An 18,743-nucleotide genomic window follows, 5' to 3' on the forward strand; every position below is an offset into this window, starting at 1 on the left:
CCTCTGTGCTCAGAGCAAACTAAATAAAGCAATTCAACCTCCTGCTGCAACCCTCTGTATGCAAACACCCCAAGAAGGGATGCTGGGGATTTAGGAATCTTCTCAAGGTATCAGTTTTTCATACTCAGGTTTTATAGGACTACTTGCTTGGCCTTATATTCAAACTGAAAATAATTCTATGTTGGGCTGATTTTTTGGGGTTGTGGTTTTTGGGGTTTTTAACATAGTTTCCTCATATATAATGGGAAAAAAAAAAACAAAAACCTGTGTATCACATCCATTTCACAGGTCATTTATCACAGCATCTGCTTAAGTGAAGAAGCTTTCCACAACAGCTGAGCAAACATCTGGATGGATAAAGGAAGACAATGATTAATTCTCATTACAGTCTCTAGTTTATACAGAAATAAAAAATTATATTTCAAGACTATTGATCCAAGTCTATACACACTTGTAGAAGTTTCTATTGTACAACTGGCTTAAAAGAAGATTTTGTCCTTGCATTGATCCAAGCCCTGGAGAGAACAAATATTTTAGACACCTATACTAGAGTAGATCAATAATAAAGTACCATCTTTGAAATCAAAACTTACTGTTCTCAATATCTCATTAATTGTCCATCATCTCCTGTTGAAATTTCATTAGTGCCAATTCAGCCCAGATTGATGAGCACTATTCTATTTACACTTTGATGATAAACAATTATAAGAATTTAACAACTGAAGAACAAACACATTTTCTGCTTTCAGGTTGCAGAAAAACAATGACAAATCTTCAAGAATGGGTGCTCCAACTCAAAGTTCTGCATTAAGCAGTTGCAGTACCTTGAGAAAAAAAGAGGGGAAAAAATGAAGTTTGAACACTAGGATTTATATCCTCAAAGACTTAAAATATATTTCTACCTCATTCTGAAAAAAAGGTGAGACCAAATGACCCTGGTGCCTAAAAATAAAAGGCCTCCAAGCAGTTTGAGTCTTTACTGCACAAACAACTATAAAACAGATGCTGCTGCACAGATCTTTTCCAGCTCTCAATAACATAGGTACATTCCTTGATTTATTTCCCATTCCCTATATATTCAAAGCTTTAGGGATGTGAGAGGATATCCAGTAATTTCATAGCTGTTGCTGAATTCCAAAGAGTTTGCAAGACAGGGACTGTATTTTTAGTGCTCTGTTTAAGTTCAGTGGTTCTTAAAATCATATCCAATAGCAACCACACAGACCTTGTCACTTGACTGTCAGCCTATCTGAGATAAATACAAAATAAAAATATACAGGTGTAATTGCAGCAATTCAGCTTTCCTCCTACTCATCTGCCTTTAAATGCTGTGTTACTGCAGGGGTGCTGCATTCAAGCTTTCTAAACACAACACCATGGCCAGGATCAGCAGGATCAGGTATGCACAGCTGTTTCCTCAGCTCAAATACAATTCACCTTTAGAACTACTCTTAAATATTCAGAGGGAGGGACAAAAAAAGAGTCCCTGGACAGTCTCATTCCCAAATGGGACATATCTTCAGCTCCAACACAAAGTGGTTTTAATTGACACCACATCCCCTGTATAAAGGAAAACTCCAGAACTTGGAAACACAGACCAAAGGGCAGTAAGCAACAGATCCTGCCTGTCAGGTTGACAGCAGCAATGGCAGGCTGCAGAAGACAACAGCTCTGAGCCACTGCTGCTCGTGTTGAGCAGTTCAGAACAAGGCTGGTAACTTCTTACCATCATCTTTCAGAGATGCTGAACCTACTACACTTGCTGATCAGTGTGCAATCTTTATTTCCTTTAAGACTTCAGCAGATTATTTCCACAAAAAGACCGTGTTCACTGATATTTTAGCAGGCACCAGCTCAGGGAGAGCCTTCTCCTCCCTGCTCAGGATAGCTTTACTCTTTCTTCCCCTCTGGGATCACTGAAGCTGTGGAAGTTCAAGAAAGATGCCAGTTTTGCATTCTGATTGAAAATTGTTTTAATACTATAAAATTCATTTGTTCACATATTTTGTACAAAAGATGAGTTGTTTTCTCTTAATTACAGGAGAATCATTTCAAGCTTGAGAATTCAGCTAAGTAGGTCCAAAACAAAACAAGACTGGGTTCTACTGGTTCTGGAGGGTCCCAATTCAGCTCACCCAAGGTATCTTTCCAGTTTGGCTCTCACAGTTATGGACCACCTTGATGGAAAATCCCCCACATCATCATTGACTCTTCGGAGGCTTGTAGTGAATTCGGCACCGCTCATTAAATACCTGAGACACCAAAACAGAAGAGCAAAAGTGAATCAATCCCATCCAGGAAATGAGCAGAACTTCACAGACAGTTCAGGCAACTACCTCAACTACCTGGGCACCCATCTCAAGCTGCCCAGCTCTGAGGTATCAATAAATGGCACTTACCAAGACATCCATCTCCATTCACCTTCACTCCTGGCTTTAGTAAATCCAAAGTTTGCAGCCTGATGTTGGGAGACTGCACAGCACTAAGTGTTCTCCCTCAGAAAATGCAGACTCTTAATCCTGGTAGGCTGTTATCATCAAAAATGCTGATGCCTTTTTGTTTTTAAAAGAGAGGGAAATAATCATGGGAAGGCTCCTGAATGGTTGCGCTCTGTTAGGTTCACTCTGGCATTCAAATTTGGCCACTGTATTCCCATCTTTCCTGATTAGGCATATTTTACATTGGCATGACAGCCAAGAGGTGAGGCAAGGGTTCCTGAAAGCCACGTGCACACTTCCAGTGCTCCGCCCGCCTGTGCCAATTCTGCCAGCACTCCCTGCAAAGGGCACAGCACTCCTGCCTCACTCACCTCTGGCACCTTCTCTGGGTAAAATTTAGCCTCCAGAACTGGATACTGAGGATCATGTATATTTAGCTTGAACTGCCACCAGCCTGCCCTAAGGAGGGCCAAGAAACGTGACTATTTAAAGTAAGGCAGCCTGAATCCAAAGCAAAACACACAGGCTCCCACCAAGGCTGCAAGTGCTCTTCACAAGCCATTTAATTATTGATCAGTTTTTATCCCAGCTTGTCCAGCACAAGTCCTGAAAGCGACAAAAGCACCACCTGACACCAAGCTGAGGCTCTGGCAGGTGTTGGTTGTCCCACCAGCAGTCCCACAAGAGCATATTTTGCCAAGCTGTCCAGGGATTTGGCAGGCCCAAGTGCCTGTGATCATCAGGATATGAAGTTTCATGAACTCTCCCATTGACTTTATGTGCAAAGTGAGTGATCTTGTAATTTTGGGCAAGTTATCCAACACTTTATATACATACACAGTTTCAAGCTCTATCTTCCTAGAATCTTCTACAGCAGATCTTACCCACAGTTCAGAACCTATGGCAACTTCAGCAAAAGCGAGGCCTAGAGCACACATTAGTTACAGCATTGCTTCTCAAAAATTTTGGAGCAATTTTCAACTACTTTTCAAATTTAATTTATTTAAAGACATAGACATGGATTACAAACTGCTTCATACTGTAGAAAACAAAAGCTGTGATATAGTTTCTTTCACACACGGAAATGTGCAGCCATTATATTACCACATGGAATGGACACCTCTGGAAGTATTCAGATGAGGTAAAGGTTTGAGATCAGTGATAGGAGGAAACTGTAGAAATTAAGAGCAACAGCATCAAGTCCAATTTAGAAACATTTTACTACTAAACAAATCGAACTGTTTTTTGCCCATTGTCTGTTAATGACATTTAATGGCATATATGTCTAAAAGGGTGCTGGAAATGCTCTCTAAAGCACTGCAAGGGTCTGTAGCATCAAACAACACACCAGCTTGCTTGCTATCATGCTAACTTTCAAAGTATCTTCAACAGTAACTCCACAACCTGTGGCAGGATGATCAACACTGCAGTCTTACTAACACTGCCTCCTACTTTTAGGATCATTGGCTCACAGATCTCAGTGTGTTACTCGGGCCACTTAAATCCACTGGTCTACCTGTGAAGTGCTATTCTCATTTTTCAGACATTTTTCATGAAAAGCAATGGCTGAGAAACCTTAAAATTCATGTTTCTAGGGGAAAGTTTGATTTTGCTGGCTTTTACGTATTTGTATAAACCACTCCAACAATAAACTCCAATCTGGAGGTGCTGGACAGAGACTAATGCAAGGGTCATGTTTGAAAGTCAGTTCCTTGTTTGGTATCATCCAAACTCCACATGCATTTCTCTAAAGTAGCATCCTTCTGTATGCTGCTATTGCTACAGTCAGCCAGTGTTTAAAAATCTGTTTCCTAATCAGAGTTTTCCAATTAGTTTTCAGTTGTTTAGGATTAATGGGAATACACATGTGTACTTCCCAACCAGAACTCTACAACAGTAAATACCAGCCGGCGCACCAATAATCACTTCCATGTAACAAATTGCATTCAGTCTGCAACCACGACTGCCTCTAAGTGACATTTTAACAGGCAGCTAAAGTAGACATTTATGTGTATATTCAGAGCACAGTACAGCAGAGCTGGAGATAAAACCCAGAAATATTTATCTCCTCAAGCTCCACTCTCAACATTGGCAGAGGAATGTACTAGCAGGCTAAAGTACCCCTGCACCATGCATACCTCACTCTTTATAAACTCTCCATCTTCAGAAAAAATTAGACAGTTCTGTCACCAGTAAAAGCTTAATGTAGCTACAAGAAACCTCTGGGATCATTACTAAATTTGGTGCTTCAGAATGAAGACGAGGGTGGGGGCTGTTCCCCTACAGCAGACTGCCTGTAAAATATTTGCCCCTGGTGACCTGCAGGATGTTGTTAAGGCTGTGACACTGTTTAGTCAGATTTAAGAGGGTTTAAAATTAACCTGAAGTGCATGCTTAGGTTTTTTTGGGACAGTACAGAGGTGTACTGATGGCAAAGCATACGCAGAAAACTAGGCAAATGCTCATTTCATCAGCCTGCACTGAGGTTACTGATGAACACCCCAGACATAAAGCTGTGTTGGTTTTACACTGGTGCAATCTAGGGGCTAAAATCATGAAGCAGGGATTACAAAGGAAGGTGCAGCTAGTACTAGCTATTTGCAAAAATCTTTTTTGCATTTAGAGAGAGAGAGAGAGGTTCTCTGCAGTATTGAAAGCTCTGAAAAGCTAAATCACACCAGAAAAGGATGCCAGATGTGAAATGCTGCAGCGACACAATAGAGCCACCTCAGAATTTAAGCTCCATGTTAAAATCACCAGACAGACTTTGGGGCCATCAATCCAGAGGGTGATCTGCACCCTCTGCTGACACAGGAGAGCAATGGCAAGGCTGCCTTTGCACCAGGGAGTGTCTGTTCAGGCCTGAAGAAACTCCATCAGGAAAAGGTTCAACTTCTACAGCCTCGCCCCTCCCTGGGCTCTGCTCAGAGTTGTGATCGGCACCAGATAGAGGCAAAAATGAAAGACCCTTCTCTCTGACATTGTTAGAGGCCCTGAAAAGCTTTTCAGAAGTCACCACAGAAAAACCTACAAAGTGCTCAGCCACTGGCAAGGAGGAGAAAGGGACACACGGAATAATCCACAGTCCTTCTTCCGTGCTAAATCAGATGCTTTTCTTCCCCTGTCAGTGCAACTGAAAAGTTTTGATGTCTGCATCCAGAACTGGGAGAATGACTGACTTGAAGCATTTCCCCCAGCAATGCCCTCATCTATTTCTAGTTAACCTGCTTCACAAGGCACCAGTCCCACACCTCCAGTGCACGACTGTCTGTTGGGATAGAACATCATCACTATTAAACGACTGAGTACCTTCCAGCTTCTGTCGTTTACCACTTCTTCAACATTGAGCTCCGACTGCATCAATTTCAACTGCAGAAAATAACAGATAAAAGGGTTATTGTCAAACAGGTCTCCCTGCAGCCTTCCATATTTATTACAAGTGCAACTTTCCAGCTCCCAACCCCAGCACCAGGTGCACACCTCCTCTGATGGTGCAAACCAAAGGGCACAATGTGTAATCACCCTGGGAGCCTGGCCCTTCCAGCCAGCCAGTGCTCAGGGCACACACAGGTCTGCAAGGGCACTGTGAAGGCAGACTCACAAAGCGAGCCTGGCAGTAGATCCTGATTACTTATGCTCTATTCCTAAATAATGCCCATCCAGATTTGCTAGCAATTAACAGATTAACATTGATGGCTTCACAGGCACAAATAACTGCACCTAATACAAGCACTGAGCACAGGGAATGCCAGGGCTGGGGTTAGCTCTGCAGCCTTGCGTTGCCACTCTTGCATTATTAGAGTCATATATGAAGCTGGCAGCAAAGCTAGGAATCCAGCTAGGATTCTAGATTTAAAACTAAGGTTATGAACAGACCCTCTCTGCTTCATTTGCCACCTACTCAGTGCACTGACTAAAAAGGGTCTGCAGACCGATCACGTGTTGTTCGTGCTGTCTGAACCAGTTAATATTTCATGTCATCACTGCAGGACAAACCAGCTCTACACAGATGCAAAAGCTCTGGCAAGAACTACCACCAATACACAGCTCTTGAGCACTCACTTGACCGGTAAGAAGGGCAAGAATCTCTCTGTTTCACACCTATTAGAAACCTCGAGGGGCAGATGTGACAGTTGTGTTTGGGTAATTTGGTCCCGAGACAATAGCAGCAGATTTAAGAACCATCTGCCATTTTGCCCAAATTTAGGATGAATTCTTGTTGGAGTCTTTAACACAAAAGACAAAGAGTCAGAGTTCATCCATTTTCAATATATGGTTCTAATTAGAGGCCTGGTGAACAGGTGCAAGCCAAGACAGCAATCCCACTAAAACCCTTCCAAATAAGACATCCAGGGACACAGAGCTGCTACAGTTGTTGGATGCACTTTCCCCAACTCAAGAGGGCTTCAATCTCTTTGAAATTACAATCCAGCATCCAGAGTGACTGGATGACCAGGATAAGTCTCTATAAAATAAACACTCAGAGGATCTTTAGTAGTTTAAAGAAACTACTACTCCAAGTTTTCTCACTCAGTGACCCAGAAGTAATAATTTTGTACTAAGTCCTCCAAGTTGTACAATTAGCAGGATCAGGGAAACACACATAACAAGGGAAAAGAGATAAGCAGGGGAATACCTCATATGGTACAAGTACAAATCTGAGGTGATGTCATAAAAAATATCTGAGCTGTTTCTAAGTCATGGAATGCTTTTAACAGTTGAAGCCACCTCCAATCATTAAACACTTTAATTGTGCTCCTCCCAGTGTTTTCAGTGGGAGATTTCAGGCTCAGTAACTAAATGATTTAAAGAACTGGCTCTGCAAACAAAACTTGTAGAAAATACTATGCTACCACTCCAGTTTTCCAAACTAATATCCATGATTGTTAGCAGCTCAGTGAGGCTTTAAGAATAAAACTGTTTGTCTGCCACATGGTTTTCTCAGTATCCTTCTCCTTACAAAAGGGGCCCTGGAAGTGAGGTGAGAACTTCAGTGGGGTTCCTTTCTCCACATCTGATACTCAATCCCCTCTGGTCACCCCTGGTAAAATACACTTCCCACCCACAGGCCAGAAGGTTGAGAGGGCATTTGCACATTAGAATTCTGTATGCAAACCCAGAAATCTCTCTCTCACACCATCACAAGGTACTCCAGGTGTAAGCAGAATTTAAGGTTGCCTGAGAGCATCTTGTAGAGAACAAGTATCTCATAGGAAAAGTTAAGCTGTGTCTCAGTCAGTCAGTGAAGGTTAGAATCCACCATGGGAAAGAATGTGTTCTTTTCTACAGCATTCATAGAAAAGAATTTCAGAAAATGCTCCAGCTGCAGGATAAAAGCAGCTCTCTGCCTTTGGGGAGGCCTTGGGAAAATAATTCTCACAAGACTCAACAAGAGCCAACGACAACCTTGGAAAAGACTGCTTGACTCAGGATCCACTTCAGGCTCTCTCCATCACACTGGTCTTTCCATTTGGGAAAGATATCCACTTCTTCCTCTATAAGTGATCTCTCAAAGGCTCCAGCACTCACCTTTGTCTGCTCTTTCCTGAGTTGCTTTAATAATGCTGCATCTTCATGGGCCTTTTCCCTCTCTTCTTTGAGGGTTTTCACTACAGCAGAAGTCTGAGAGATGCAGTTTTTGATGATTCTTTCTCTATTGGTGTGAGCATCCATCAACTAAGTGGGAGAAAAAGAAAGCCACAGTGACTCATCAGAGAATAAAAATCACCTAGTGATAAATTTAAAGAGACACTTTCCAAAGTCATGGTATTGCTGTGCCTACAGAAATCCCTTTGAATTCATAATCTACATGTGGGAAACAACACTGCTTTGAGCAGCAGCTACTCTCAACTCAGACTATCCTGTCATTCATGCTCTTACCAAGTTGATCAAAAGTCAAAGGTACACATGAGGGGTCTTGCAGAGAAGCAGGAAAAGCAAGCACCCTTTTTAAAAGATCCTTGAAGGATCAGTATTACAGAACAAAGAACTTCCCTGCGTGGTTTTAAACTGAAGCAGTGTGTGGAGATGTTGAGCAGGACAGTTAGGAACACACAAAGCAGGATCTACCAAGGCAGTGTTTTCCTCAGACACTGAGGATGCTTCACTGGCCACTGCACATGACAAAGCAGCGGGAAGGAAGCTGAAAGTGGAAGGTGAGCACACTCACAGACTCGTAGAGCTCTTTACACGTCTGGCCAGGATCAACCTTCCCCACAAAGGAAGCTGTCGGAATCGTAGTGTTTAATTCATGAACAATTCTATCATCGATTGTCCTCATCACCCTGAGCAGCTCCTGTATTAAAAAAGAGAGAGAGAGAGATACTCGATTATATCTCTCAGAAAAGCCTATTACAAAAAATTTGCATAGTCAAGCATTTTAATAGAAACTAAATAGCATTCCTTACAAAGAGTTAGAAGCACACCAAAGGAGCAATCCCACATGCTGGAGTATGTGCTGCAAACCACAGACTTTCCTTGGAAGCAAAGGCCAGAGCAGGGGTGAGTAACTGATGCCCCCTGAAGTCCCCTGGCCCTGCAGGCAGCACGGACAGGCTGAAGACCTCTGCCCAAGTCCCCGTCCCCACTTCCACACAGAAAACTGGGCACAGCCTGCACCAAAACGGCAAACTTTGAACAAACCCGCCACCATTCTGGGGGGCGGGAAGCTGAGCTGAGGGAGGTTTAGGTTGGGTCACAGGAAAAAGTTTTTCACGCAGAGAGTGGCAGAGCACTGGAACAGGCTCCTCAGGGCAGTGGTCACAGCACCAAGCCCGACAGAGTTCCAGCTGTGTTTGGACAACACCCTCAGGCACCTGGTGTGACCCTCGGGGTGTCCTGTGCAGGGCCAGGAGCTGGACTCTGTGATTCCTGAGGATCCGAGCTACTCAGGGTATTCTGGGAGTCCGTGTTTGAGAGACAGGCCGGTTCCCACGGCCCCGCCGGCCTGGGCCCCGCTGGCACCGTCGAGGACACGGCTGGCACCCCCCGCTCCCTCAAACGCCGCGGAGGCGCCCACGGAGCTCCCGCCGCCCGCGTGGCTCCCGCGCCGCCAGCGCTCCGTCCCGGGAAAGGGACCTGCGGGGAAGGGGAGGTGTCCGGCCCCGCTCCTGCCGGAGGGAAGAGGGAAGGGGGGAAGGCCGGACGCTGCTCCCTTCCCGCCGCATCCCGCCGGCCGCGAGGAGCGGGGTGACCTCGCGCACGGGGCGCGCGCTCCCGAGGGGCCGTTCGCCGAGAAGCGGCGGGAGCGCGCGGGGCGCGGAAGGCGGCGGCGGCGGCGGCGGCGGCAGCGCTCAGCCCGGCCCGGCCCGTCCCGCCCGCCCCGCGCGGCTTACCTGGAACTCGGCGAAGTCCTCGCAGCTCGCGGCTCCGCTGGGCGCCGCCATCCTGGATCGGCCGAGGGAGCCGCGGCGCCCAATCCGGCGGGGAGCCGGGATGACGCGCGGGGCGGAGCGGGGCGGGACCCGCCGGAGCGCGGCCCCCGGCGCAGCGGCCCCCAGTCGGGCATCTCCACCGGCAGCGGCCTCGCGGCCCCTTCGCCTCCCGCAGCCGCTGCGAGAGCTCCGGCCGCCCCCACCGGAGGCGGTGCCGGCCCCGGCGGCCCCGAGCGCCCCGCGGCGCGGCTCCCTCCAATCGCGGGCCCGGGGCGGGGCCCAGCGGTGACATTGAGCGGCGCCCGGCAGGGCCGAGGCAGCGCCATGTGGGGCCGCGCCGGTGAGTGAGGGAGGGAGGGAGGCGGGGAGTGACCGAGCCCCGCGGCCGGGCCAGGGCTGCCGCCGCTTCGCCTCCTCCCCGGGAGCCCCGGCGGCCGGGCCCGGAGCGCGGAGGGGGCGGCCCCGGCCGGCGCTGCGGCGGGAGCGAAGCCAAGCGTGAGGGCCGTGTGCGATGGACTGGCGTCCAGAACAGTGATGGGATGGGGCTCTCTAAAGAGCTTGAAAAGGGGCCGATTTCGCTGGGGGTGTCGCCTGTAAATGTAAATTACTGTTTTTTCAGAGCGGGAGTGTATTATTCCTCGAAAGTAAAGAGCCTTAGGAGAGACATCTTCCGACAGTATAACAAACTAAAAAAGGAACTTATTTTATATTTTAAAAGTGCCCCTTTTGCCTTTCTGAGTTAGTTTGGTTGTTTGTTTTTTTTTTTCCCCCGAACTTTTTCATTATATTAATTAATGTATTAGAAGCGCCTTCTTTGAAGTATGTGTTCGTACATAAGGTGCCTGGCCTTTTCTAACGCGCTACAAAGTAGTTACCTCTCAGTGCTAAATAGTCTGCCTTTTTGACTTGATTCTGTCAATGCTTCTGGGATGTGACAAGGTTGGTAGAATGCTGGTGTGCAGTCCTCGAAACAGCACCATCCAAAGTGTATCTAAAGCATAGGTATAGATTAGTTCCTGGAAATTGTAATCTGTTTTAGAAATTGCTGGCAGGACATTATCTTGTTTTTTTTTTTTTTCCCTAGTTGCATTCACATTTTTCTGCATTAGATAACTGAGCAAGCTCAAGGCATACCTTATAAGCAAGCTTTAATTTCTTTGGTAGGCTGTTACAACTAAATCTGGTACTTCTTGCCTTCATTTGTACCTGTTGGCTTTCTTTCTTTTTTTCCTCTTGTGTTAAAAAAAACCCCAAAATGCTTCCATTGCAAAGCTAGTTCCGACTTTCTACTGCTCTGGGTTAAATTTGGCCTCTTTGCTTCCTCTGCTTTCTCTTCCAGATAGAGCTGTTAAACTGCTGGGAAGAAATATTCCCTCAGTTCTGAGGATGACCGAGGGAGTGGACCCGAAGATAAGCAGAAGGCTGTGCATTAAACCCCCACAAGACCTTCAGACAAAGAGTAAGAGTCTTTGATACAGTCATGGAATGTTTCATGCCATGGAATACTTGCATATCCATGCTGCAATCATCTGAACAGGAATTTGGCTGACACAGGTGGTCATATCCCTGATTTTGTGGGAGTTCTGGTCCCTAGACTGAAAAATGGAGCATCAAATCTGGTGAAGTCTTGTTTTCTAACAAAAAGCTAGGGGTCAATGTTTCCACTTGTGCAGGTGACACAGCATTCACTTTGTAGCAGATCACCAGAGCCTTATCTAGTGCACACTCCTACACTGAGGCTCCTGGAACTGGCTCCTGGAACTGCCTGTTCAGCTCCACTGTTCATGTTTAGGAATGTGGTGTGAGCTAAAAGACTTTTGCAGTTTTTCAGAATGCAGCCAGCTCCAGCTGTTCCAAAAACTGAACACGCCCTGCAGGGAAGAGTCTGAATTGTTCATGTTTAAGGATGGAGCTGGTCAGGGAAAGCTCAGGCCATGAAACACTTTTTCACTCTATATGGGACAGTTTCTGTGCTCCCTGTATCACAGGTTCCTTATGGCACACCCATGCAAGAGAAAAGGAGCACACAGATGTGAAACATTTGGCAGGACTCTCTACTAAAAACATGGATCAGCTGTACTGGGTAGGACAAAAGGTCTCCTTAAAAGTGTGATGTCTCCAGCAGGGGCCAGTAAAGGAAGTCCCTTACGTTTTTGTGAAGTGGGAATGGTGACGGACAGCAAGAACCTAAGGAAGAGAATAGGGAGAATAGGAAGAGGACTCCTCTATACCACTGCCCCAGAGGTGGCATCTTGGTGTTTAATAGTCCTCACTGGATTTTTTTTTCCTGACAAATTTGCCCAGTTTCCTGAAACTGGATGTATTTTTAGCATCCACATTCTCTAAGAATTCCCTAAGAATTCTCTAAAATTCCCTAAGAATTTCTTCTCAAAGAAGAAATTCCTCAGCTACAGTCTTGTGTTTGTTTTCTAACCCAATGTGCACTTTTTTATAATCTGATTTTCTTTTATTCAGTACCCCTTCCAAACCAAGACCTCATTATAATCCACACTCCCAATGTCTCTTGTAATGCTCTGCTGGGCTGAAGAGAGCTTCAGTCACTGCTTTTCCAGGCCATAGGGTCTCAGTCTGTGACACAGTTTCTGACATGGTGACCATTCCATACCTGTGGCTGTCCTTGCCAGGGTTCTCTGTGCTTGTTCTATTTCAGCTCCCTCTAAGTCTTTCCCGTGCCTTTCAGAAAGCTGGAGTCACAGTGTTACACAGAGGCACAGTAATGCTGTTGTGTTGGTCTGAGTTCCTGGTCACTGACAGTTCTGCTGTTTTCCTTCTTGTCACTTGCCAAAAGCACTGTGGCACCCCAAGGCCTTGCTCAGGCCGAGGTAATCATTGAGGGCAGAGTCTGGCACTTATGTGTGAACTGGAATTGCTTCCTGTTTATGGACAAGGGAGTTCCCAGGCCAATTCATTGACTCTGGGTTCTAAAACCCTGGGGCATTTTGGGCTCAGCCCTCTTAAAATTTTATGGTTTTGAATAACCTGGTGTTGTCAGCAAACTGTATCCACCCCGCTTCCTAGATAATCCATGAGGGAGAACATGGCTGTACAGGATACTGCCTATGGTTTAAAATGAAGAAGCTGTCTATCTTTGCACTTTGTTTCTTAGATTTTAATAGTATGTTATATATGAAAAACTTCCCGTGTTACATTATGAATATTTTGTTTGAGGCGTTAGAAAGACTGACCTGAAAATCACGTGTCCAATATTTGCTTATGGTCACCTGTTTATTTATACCTTCAGATGAAATCTTACACTGCCTGAAAAAGTTAACATTCTGTGATGCTATATTGGCTTTTATTGTTATTGTGCAGCATGTTGACTTTTCTGTAGCTGTTCCATTTGATTTCTTGTTCTTTTTAACCTTATTAAAATGAAACAGAAAAACAGAACCTTAGGAACTTTAGATGCTGGAGCAGGTTTTGCATATTTAGACTGCAGATACAGAGGTTTTGAGAAGGATTTGGCTTTCCTTACATGGCTCAGTTTCATCCATATTCACGTTTGTTAATCTGTGTTACAGTTTTCATTCTCTAACCACCTCTAGCAATCATATTTAGAGTTGTGCATTGCTCACCCTAACTGGTTTGGTTACAGCTCGGACCATCCGGCCTCTCTGACTTTTGTTTTGTTGTTTTGTCTTTGTGTGTTTTGTTGGGGATTTTTTAGGTCGATCTGCTTCAGGAGTGCCTGGATACAGGCCCACACTCTGGGATAGAAGGTTTTTGTTGTGGGCAGGCCATTTCAAAAAGCCAGAGGATATTCCAGAGACTGTCTCGTAAGTGTCGCTTTTGAAACTGTAACAGAGACTTTGTCTAGGCAGAAGTAAGTTACTTGCATGCACCTCCTTTCTAAAAAGGAATGGGTTTGCACTGCGGAAAAACCTTACCCTGCTGTGTTTGGTGTATCATCCTTGTAGATGAAATGACCTCAGCAATTCTCTTGTGCTAAGATAATGTATCCCTCTTGATACATTATCTTAGCACAAGAGATTTGATTTTTTTTCTCCTTTTTTTGCAAAGGGTTGACCAGCATTTATCAGTTGTTTCATTAGAAAACCATGTCACATCAGTTCATTTTTACTCTTCTCTCAAAATCAGAAAGCTTTTTTCAAGCATTAGTGTGAGCTTTTTCTAGTGTTTTTCATTAAATGTCAGTCTCTTGCGGTGGGAAACTTTCATATACAGCTATAAAATAACTGAAACTCATTTAAGTATTTATTAATGAATACCTAAAGGGCATGGGCCAACTTCCTTTCCTGTTGGAATTTAAACTAACAAACAGTGTTAAGGCTCCCTAACTATATATAGTCAAAATTTCCCTCTTGCTGCTGAGTCCAAATGCCAAAAGCTTTGTCCCGTGTGAAAAGTAGAAAATAAAACTGGAGGTTCTGGTTTGCACACCAAAAATAAAGATTAAACTTATCAACAATAGACAACTATTAGTTTAAAAAACATTCCTAGTGGAAGTATATTTATCTTTTAAAACATGCAAGAAATGCTTTTAAATACATGTATTTATTTAAATTAAAAAGAAACAGTAAGTCTTGCACTTCTTGAGTAAGAAAATGATGTAGCTGCCCTCTTACATATTTTCTGTTTGTTTGTATGCACCACATGGGAATTGAAAATCCACCCCTGTATTTAAATGTATCACAATGAATGAATTTTGTTTAAAGTGGAATCCTTCCATTTTGTATTGAATCATTTTTCTTAAAACTACATTTGAAATACACATACAGGAGTAAATTTTTAAAACTTACTATCACTTCATATATTTTTGCATACCAAACACTTGTTACGAGTGTTTTTAAGAAAACAGAGTTAGCAGAGTGATTGATTTCAGTAGTTTATTGAAAGGACAAACCAACTTCTGATAAAAGCTGACCATTTCTGCAAGTGCATAGGGAATTCTTTTTATTTAGACAAATAATTCAGCCAAATCTGAGAAGACAACTGAGAACTACAAAAGCACAAAAACTTGTTTTCCTGTTCTGAGATTAATTAATTAATTAATCTGAGATTAATTATGTGTTATAAGGGCTTGTGCTATAACTCAGTAATCTTGTAAAATGTGGTGAAGCAACCCATTTATTAAACAAATGTTAAACTTAGCCACTGAACTGATTTAAAATGCAAGTTGTATTTAGATATCTACCTTTTGCTCTTGTAAATTCTTAACACATCTAAGGTATTTCCAAAATTAACTAGCAAACTTTTTAAAATCCTACTGCTGTGCATTTCAGCTTAATTGCAGCCTGCACTCAAGGCTTTCACTGCAGATTATTAGCAGAAGCAAATAACCTGGATGCTAAAATTAACCATTAGTTTCATTGTAGATGGATGTGTTTGTTCCCTATGATCAGAAGTCTTGTACTCAAATCAATGCTCTGACAAAAACAAGAACAAAACTTCTCAGCTCTCAGGTCCTGTGTGATTTACCACACTGAACTACCATGGATCCTGAAGTACCTTTTTTTAACTTCCAAATGTAAGGGTCAAAATGTAATAACAGATTCCATATAATTTCCCAGTTCCATTAAATCCATTCTCCACATTAGTTTTGGGGTAAAATTAACCTATAGTTTGATGCATTTATTCTTTTCATTACAGTCTTGGGTGCTTCTCCAGTCTTCTGGAATTTTGTCATGTGCCAAATATAATCAGTGAGAGTATCAGCCCTCCTTGAGAAGGGAGTTATCTGCCCTAAATTCTGCAAGAAGATTTAAATATACAGGGTGTAGGTCTTTGGTTATTATGGAAAGCACTTCTAAAAAGCATTAATGCTTCACTGGCCCTTCTTGCATTGTTCTCTCTAACACAGACTGAAAACCTGCTGTAACCAAGATGCCATTTGGGTAGAATGATCTTCAGCGTTAACTCAAAATATGATCTTTTGCTTTGACTCTCTGCACAGCTGGAAGGTGTCAATAACTGCTACTCTTCTGGTGGAAGACTTCTTGTTTTTCAAAGATAACAGCAGAGTACAAAAGGATGGTATAGCTACTGGTGTGGCTAGCTAAGCCCCCTAAAATTAAAAAAAAAAAAAAATTAAGAGTTCCTCTGTCCAGAGCTGATGTAGGAAAGCTTACAATCCTCCACACCTCCTTAGTTTCTCAGGGGAGCAGATCACTTTAGGACTATTTACTCCAGCAGGAGTGGGGACCACTGGTCTTTTACCAAGTCCTGTTCAGAATTTCTGAGTGCTGCATTCAGCAGTCTGTGTGTCACTTATTGCACTTTCAAGTCCTGTAGCAGTGGAAGCACCTTGCTGGGAAATAAGACTGCTTGATAAATTAAACTACTGTGAAGTTGAGGCAGAAGAAATGGCAAAGCTGTGCTAATGCTTCCCGCTGCCCAATGAACTCTCAACTGTTAAAACACCGTATTTTGGGTTTTACCAGACTTCTGCTATTGAGAGAAAAATGCATGTTTTACTATGTTAAATACATCACAATTATTATACAGATGAGTTCTCCCTGACTTTGCAGATATTGGAAGGTGGTAGTGAGCACAGAGGGAGCCGACAGTAAGAAAAATACAGTATTGGTTAAATCTCCTCTCTTTTCCCTGTTCTTTCCACAATGAACAAACACACTTAAATCCTGCAGCCTTCCTCCTTTGTATTGCAGTCAAGTGGTCTGCAAAGGCAGTATTTTAACAATAGAAAAAGCTAAGTTTAAAAAGTTGAGCTTGTTTCCAGCTTTGAAAGGAATGCCTCTGTTACCACCTATCTCCCAAGGTACTTAGAAGTCAGCCTTTTCTGTTGTAAAACTTTTTTGTGCAAAGAGCCAAGTGCTGTTAGCGTTCCACAAAACTACCAAGACTGCACACTAGGAGAAATTAAATAATTTGCCAAGTGAATTATTTGGGTCTCTGATAATGAGTGTGTTCTTTTATTCTTTCTTGAGGCTTGACACAGTGAGAGCAGCAAAGACCACCCTGCGTGTGAAGTTCAGCTATGTCATGATTGCCTTGACAATAGTGGGATGCATCACCATGGTGATCAGAGGGAAGCAGGTAAGCACAGAATTTGGGCTGATTAGGGCAAATAAACCTTCATTTGAGCTTCTTAGTTCCTCTAGGGATTTTTAGTACTGTTTTGCTTTAGGGGTTTGGGGGTTTTTGTTTGTTTTGGGGTTTTTTGTCATTTTATCACTGAACAAAATTTTAACAAGTCCTCCCGGCTCCCCAGAAGTGACCCTCATTGACTAATTCTCATCAGAATAGGATGATGTCACCATTAAGATGTTTCCTTTAAACAAAAACCCCTGAGCTTAAAGCATCTGCGTGGCAGAAGAACCTTATTTGTTATGCTGCCTCTCTTCTGATGACAACACTCAAGTCTGGTTTCTATGGACTACTGTGTTTTAGAGAAACCTTACAAGTAGTGACAGTCTTAAACCCCAGCACTGTGAGCTGCTGAGTGTCACCTGATGTTTTGTATCAGAATTTGTCTATTACAATGCACTCTGAAATGAAACAGTGGAAGGATTTTTCCTGGCTTAAACAGCAGAGATCAAACACTGATGATTCCCAGAGCATTTCCTTCTGTACTGGAGAAGTATGAATGCAAGCACCAGGAAGAGAGGACAGCTACTTTGGAATCCTTGTTTTCAAAGCAGCTGGAATTATTTATGTTTCCTGAGATGAGCTCAGTTGGCCACAGAATGGTGCTAATAACGCCAAGGTTCTAAGTTTGATTCCCCAGTGGGCCATTCAGTGAAGAGTTGGAATTGATGATCCATGTGGTCCATTCTCAAAATATTCTGTGAGTCTGTGATTATGTTTAACTTTTGATTTGTTTCTCTTGTCTCATAAAAATCAGATCAGTATTAAATGCTGACCAGAAGCACAGAATGTATCTGCTAGTGCCTTGAAAAAAAGGGTTTCATTTATTTCCAGAGAAGTAATTACTTTTAGCCAAAATAATCTCTCAATATTTTACTTTAACCCTCTTGTCTTCCTGGCATTAAATCTGACAGAATTGTGCCTTGTTAAGGATAGGTCAGGTAAGTTATTGATTCAAGTTTCATCTCTGTGGTCCTTCAGGTGATAACTGATGATCTTATTATATTGTAGGGTATGAAAAGACATGAATCTCTTACGAACATAAACCTGGAGAAGAAAGCCAAGTTGAGAGCAGAAAGTGCATCTGCTAAACCATAGAGGAGGAAATGAAGAGAGCAAGGACTGGGGTAGAAAAGCAAAGTCACTTTCAGCACTGACAGGAGGATGTCATCACATCTTTCCTGTGTGTTAGTTCTGTACACCCATGTCCAAGAAAGAGTATTGCTGTCCTGTAGTCAATAAAACCAGAAATGCCTATTTGCTTTTCCTTATAACTGCCCCTTTCTTCCAAACTCTTTTCTTCATGGTTAGTGGGACAGTGGATAAGCAATGTAATTGTTTCCCACGTGCTGTGCACCAGAACATCTTCTAAAGTACTGCAGGACCTGTATCTGCATTCTCGGTACCAATCCCCTGCATGAAGTCTCATGTTCTTACTTACCACTTACAGAAAGGTAACTGTAACACAAAACAAAGGTCCATTTGGTTTCCACTTGCAAAACAAAATACCTTTGCTAGCCAGCCATCCACTATCACTGATTTTTTCAGGTTTCCTCAGCAAGAATGGAACTGTATTTTTTCTGTATTGGTACTGACTACTTCAGATAATCCCCATGTTCCTCTTTGTGCAAGACAGAACAATTATGAAGTGAGCCCTTGAACCAAAAGTTACTGTCTGACCTGCATTAACATCAGCAAAATGATCCTAAGATATTAGAAAGCCTAATTCCTTGGTCTAGGGCCTGTTTTCTGTCTGCATTTGTTTAAGTGAGGGATAACTTCTTGTGAAGAACTGCCTATCTTCAAGAAAATGAGGAAGGAGATGAAGAGTGAAACAGCATTC

General features: G+C 43.3%; 2 protein-coding genes across 2 annotated transcripts; one reads left to right on the forward strand and one right to left on the reverse strand.

Moving 5' to 3' along the window:
• Positions 1–1,955: 1,955 nt before the first annotated feature.
• Positions 1,956–9,895, reverse strand: MIX23 (mitochondrial matrix import factor 23). The gene is made up of 5 exons (XM_030234201.2): positions 9,773–9,895; positions 8,608–8,733; positions 7,968–8,114; positions 5,748–5,807; positions 1,956–2,252 (listed from the first exon to the last, which is right to left on the reverse strand). Exons 1-5 carry the CDS (start codon positions 9,821–9,823, stop codon positions 2,202–2,204), a joined length of 435 nt encoding a protein of 144 aa, XP_030090061.1. The 5' UTR covers positions 9,824–9,895; the 3' UTR covers positions 1,956–2,201.
• A 103-nt stretch (positions 9,896–9,998) lies between these two features.
• Positions 9,999–18,157, forward strand: FAM162A (family with sequence similarity 162 member A). Its single transcript, XM_050971566.1, has 5 exons — positions 9,999–10,151; positions 11,151–11,270; positions 13,500–13,608; positions 16,741–16,849; positions 17,912–18,157. Exons 1-5 carry the CDS (start codon positions 10,136–10,138, stop codon positions 17,996–17,998), a joined length of 441 nt encoding a protein of 146 aa, XP_050827523.1. The 5' UTR covers positions 9,999–10,135; the 3' UTR covers positions 17,999–18,157.
• Positions 18,158–18,743: the final 586 nt, after the last annotated feature.

This window comes from Serinus canaria, chromosome 1 (assembly GCF_022539315.1).
Source record: "Serinus canaria isolate serCan28SL12 chromosome 1, serCan2020, whole genome shotgun sequence".
In the NCBI taxonomy this organism is placed as follows: domain Eukaryota; kingdom Metazoa; phylum Chordata; class Aves; order Passeriformes; family Fringillidae; genus Serinus; species Serinus canaria.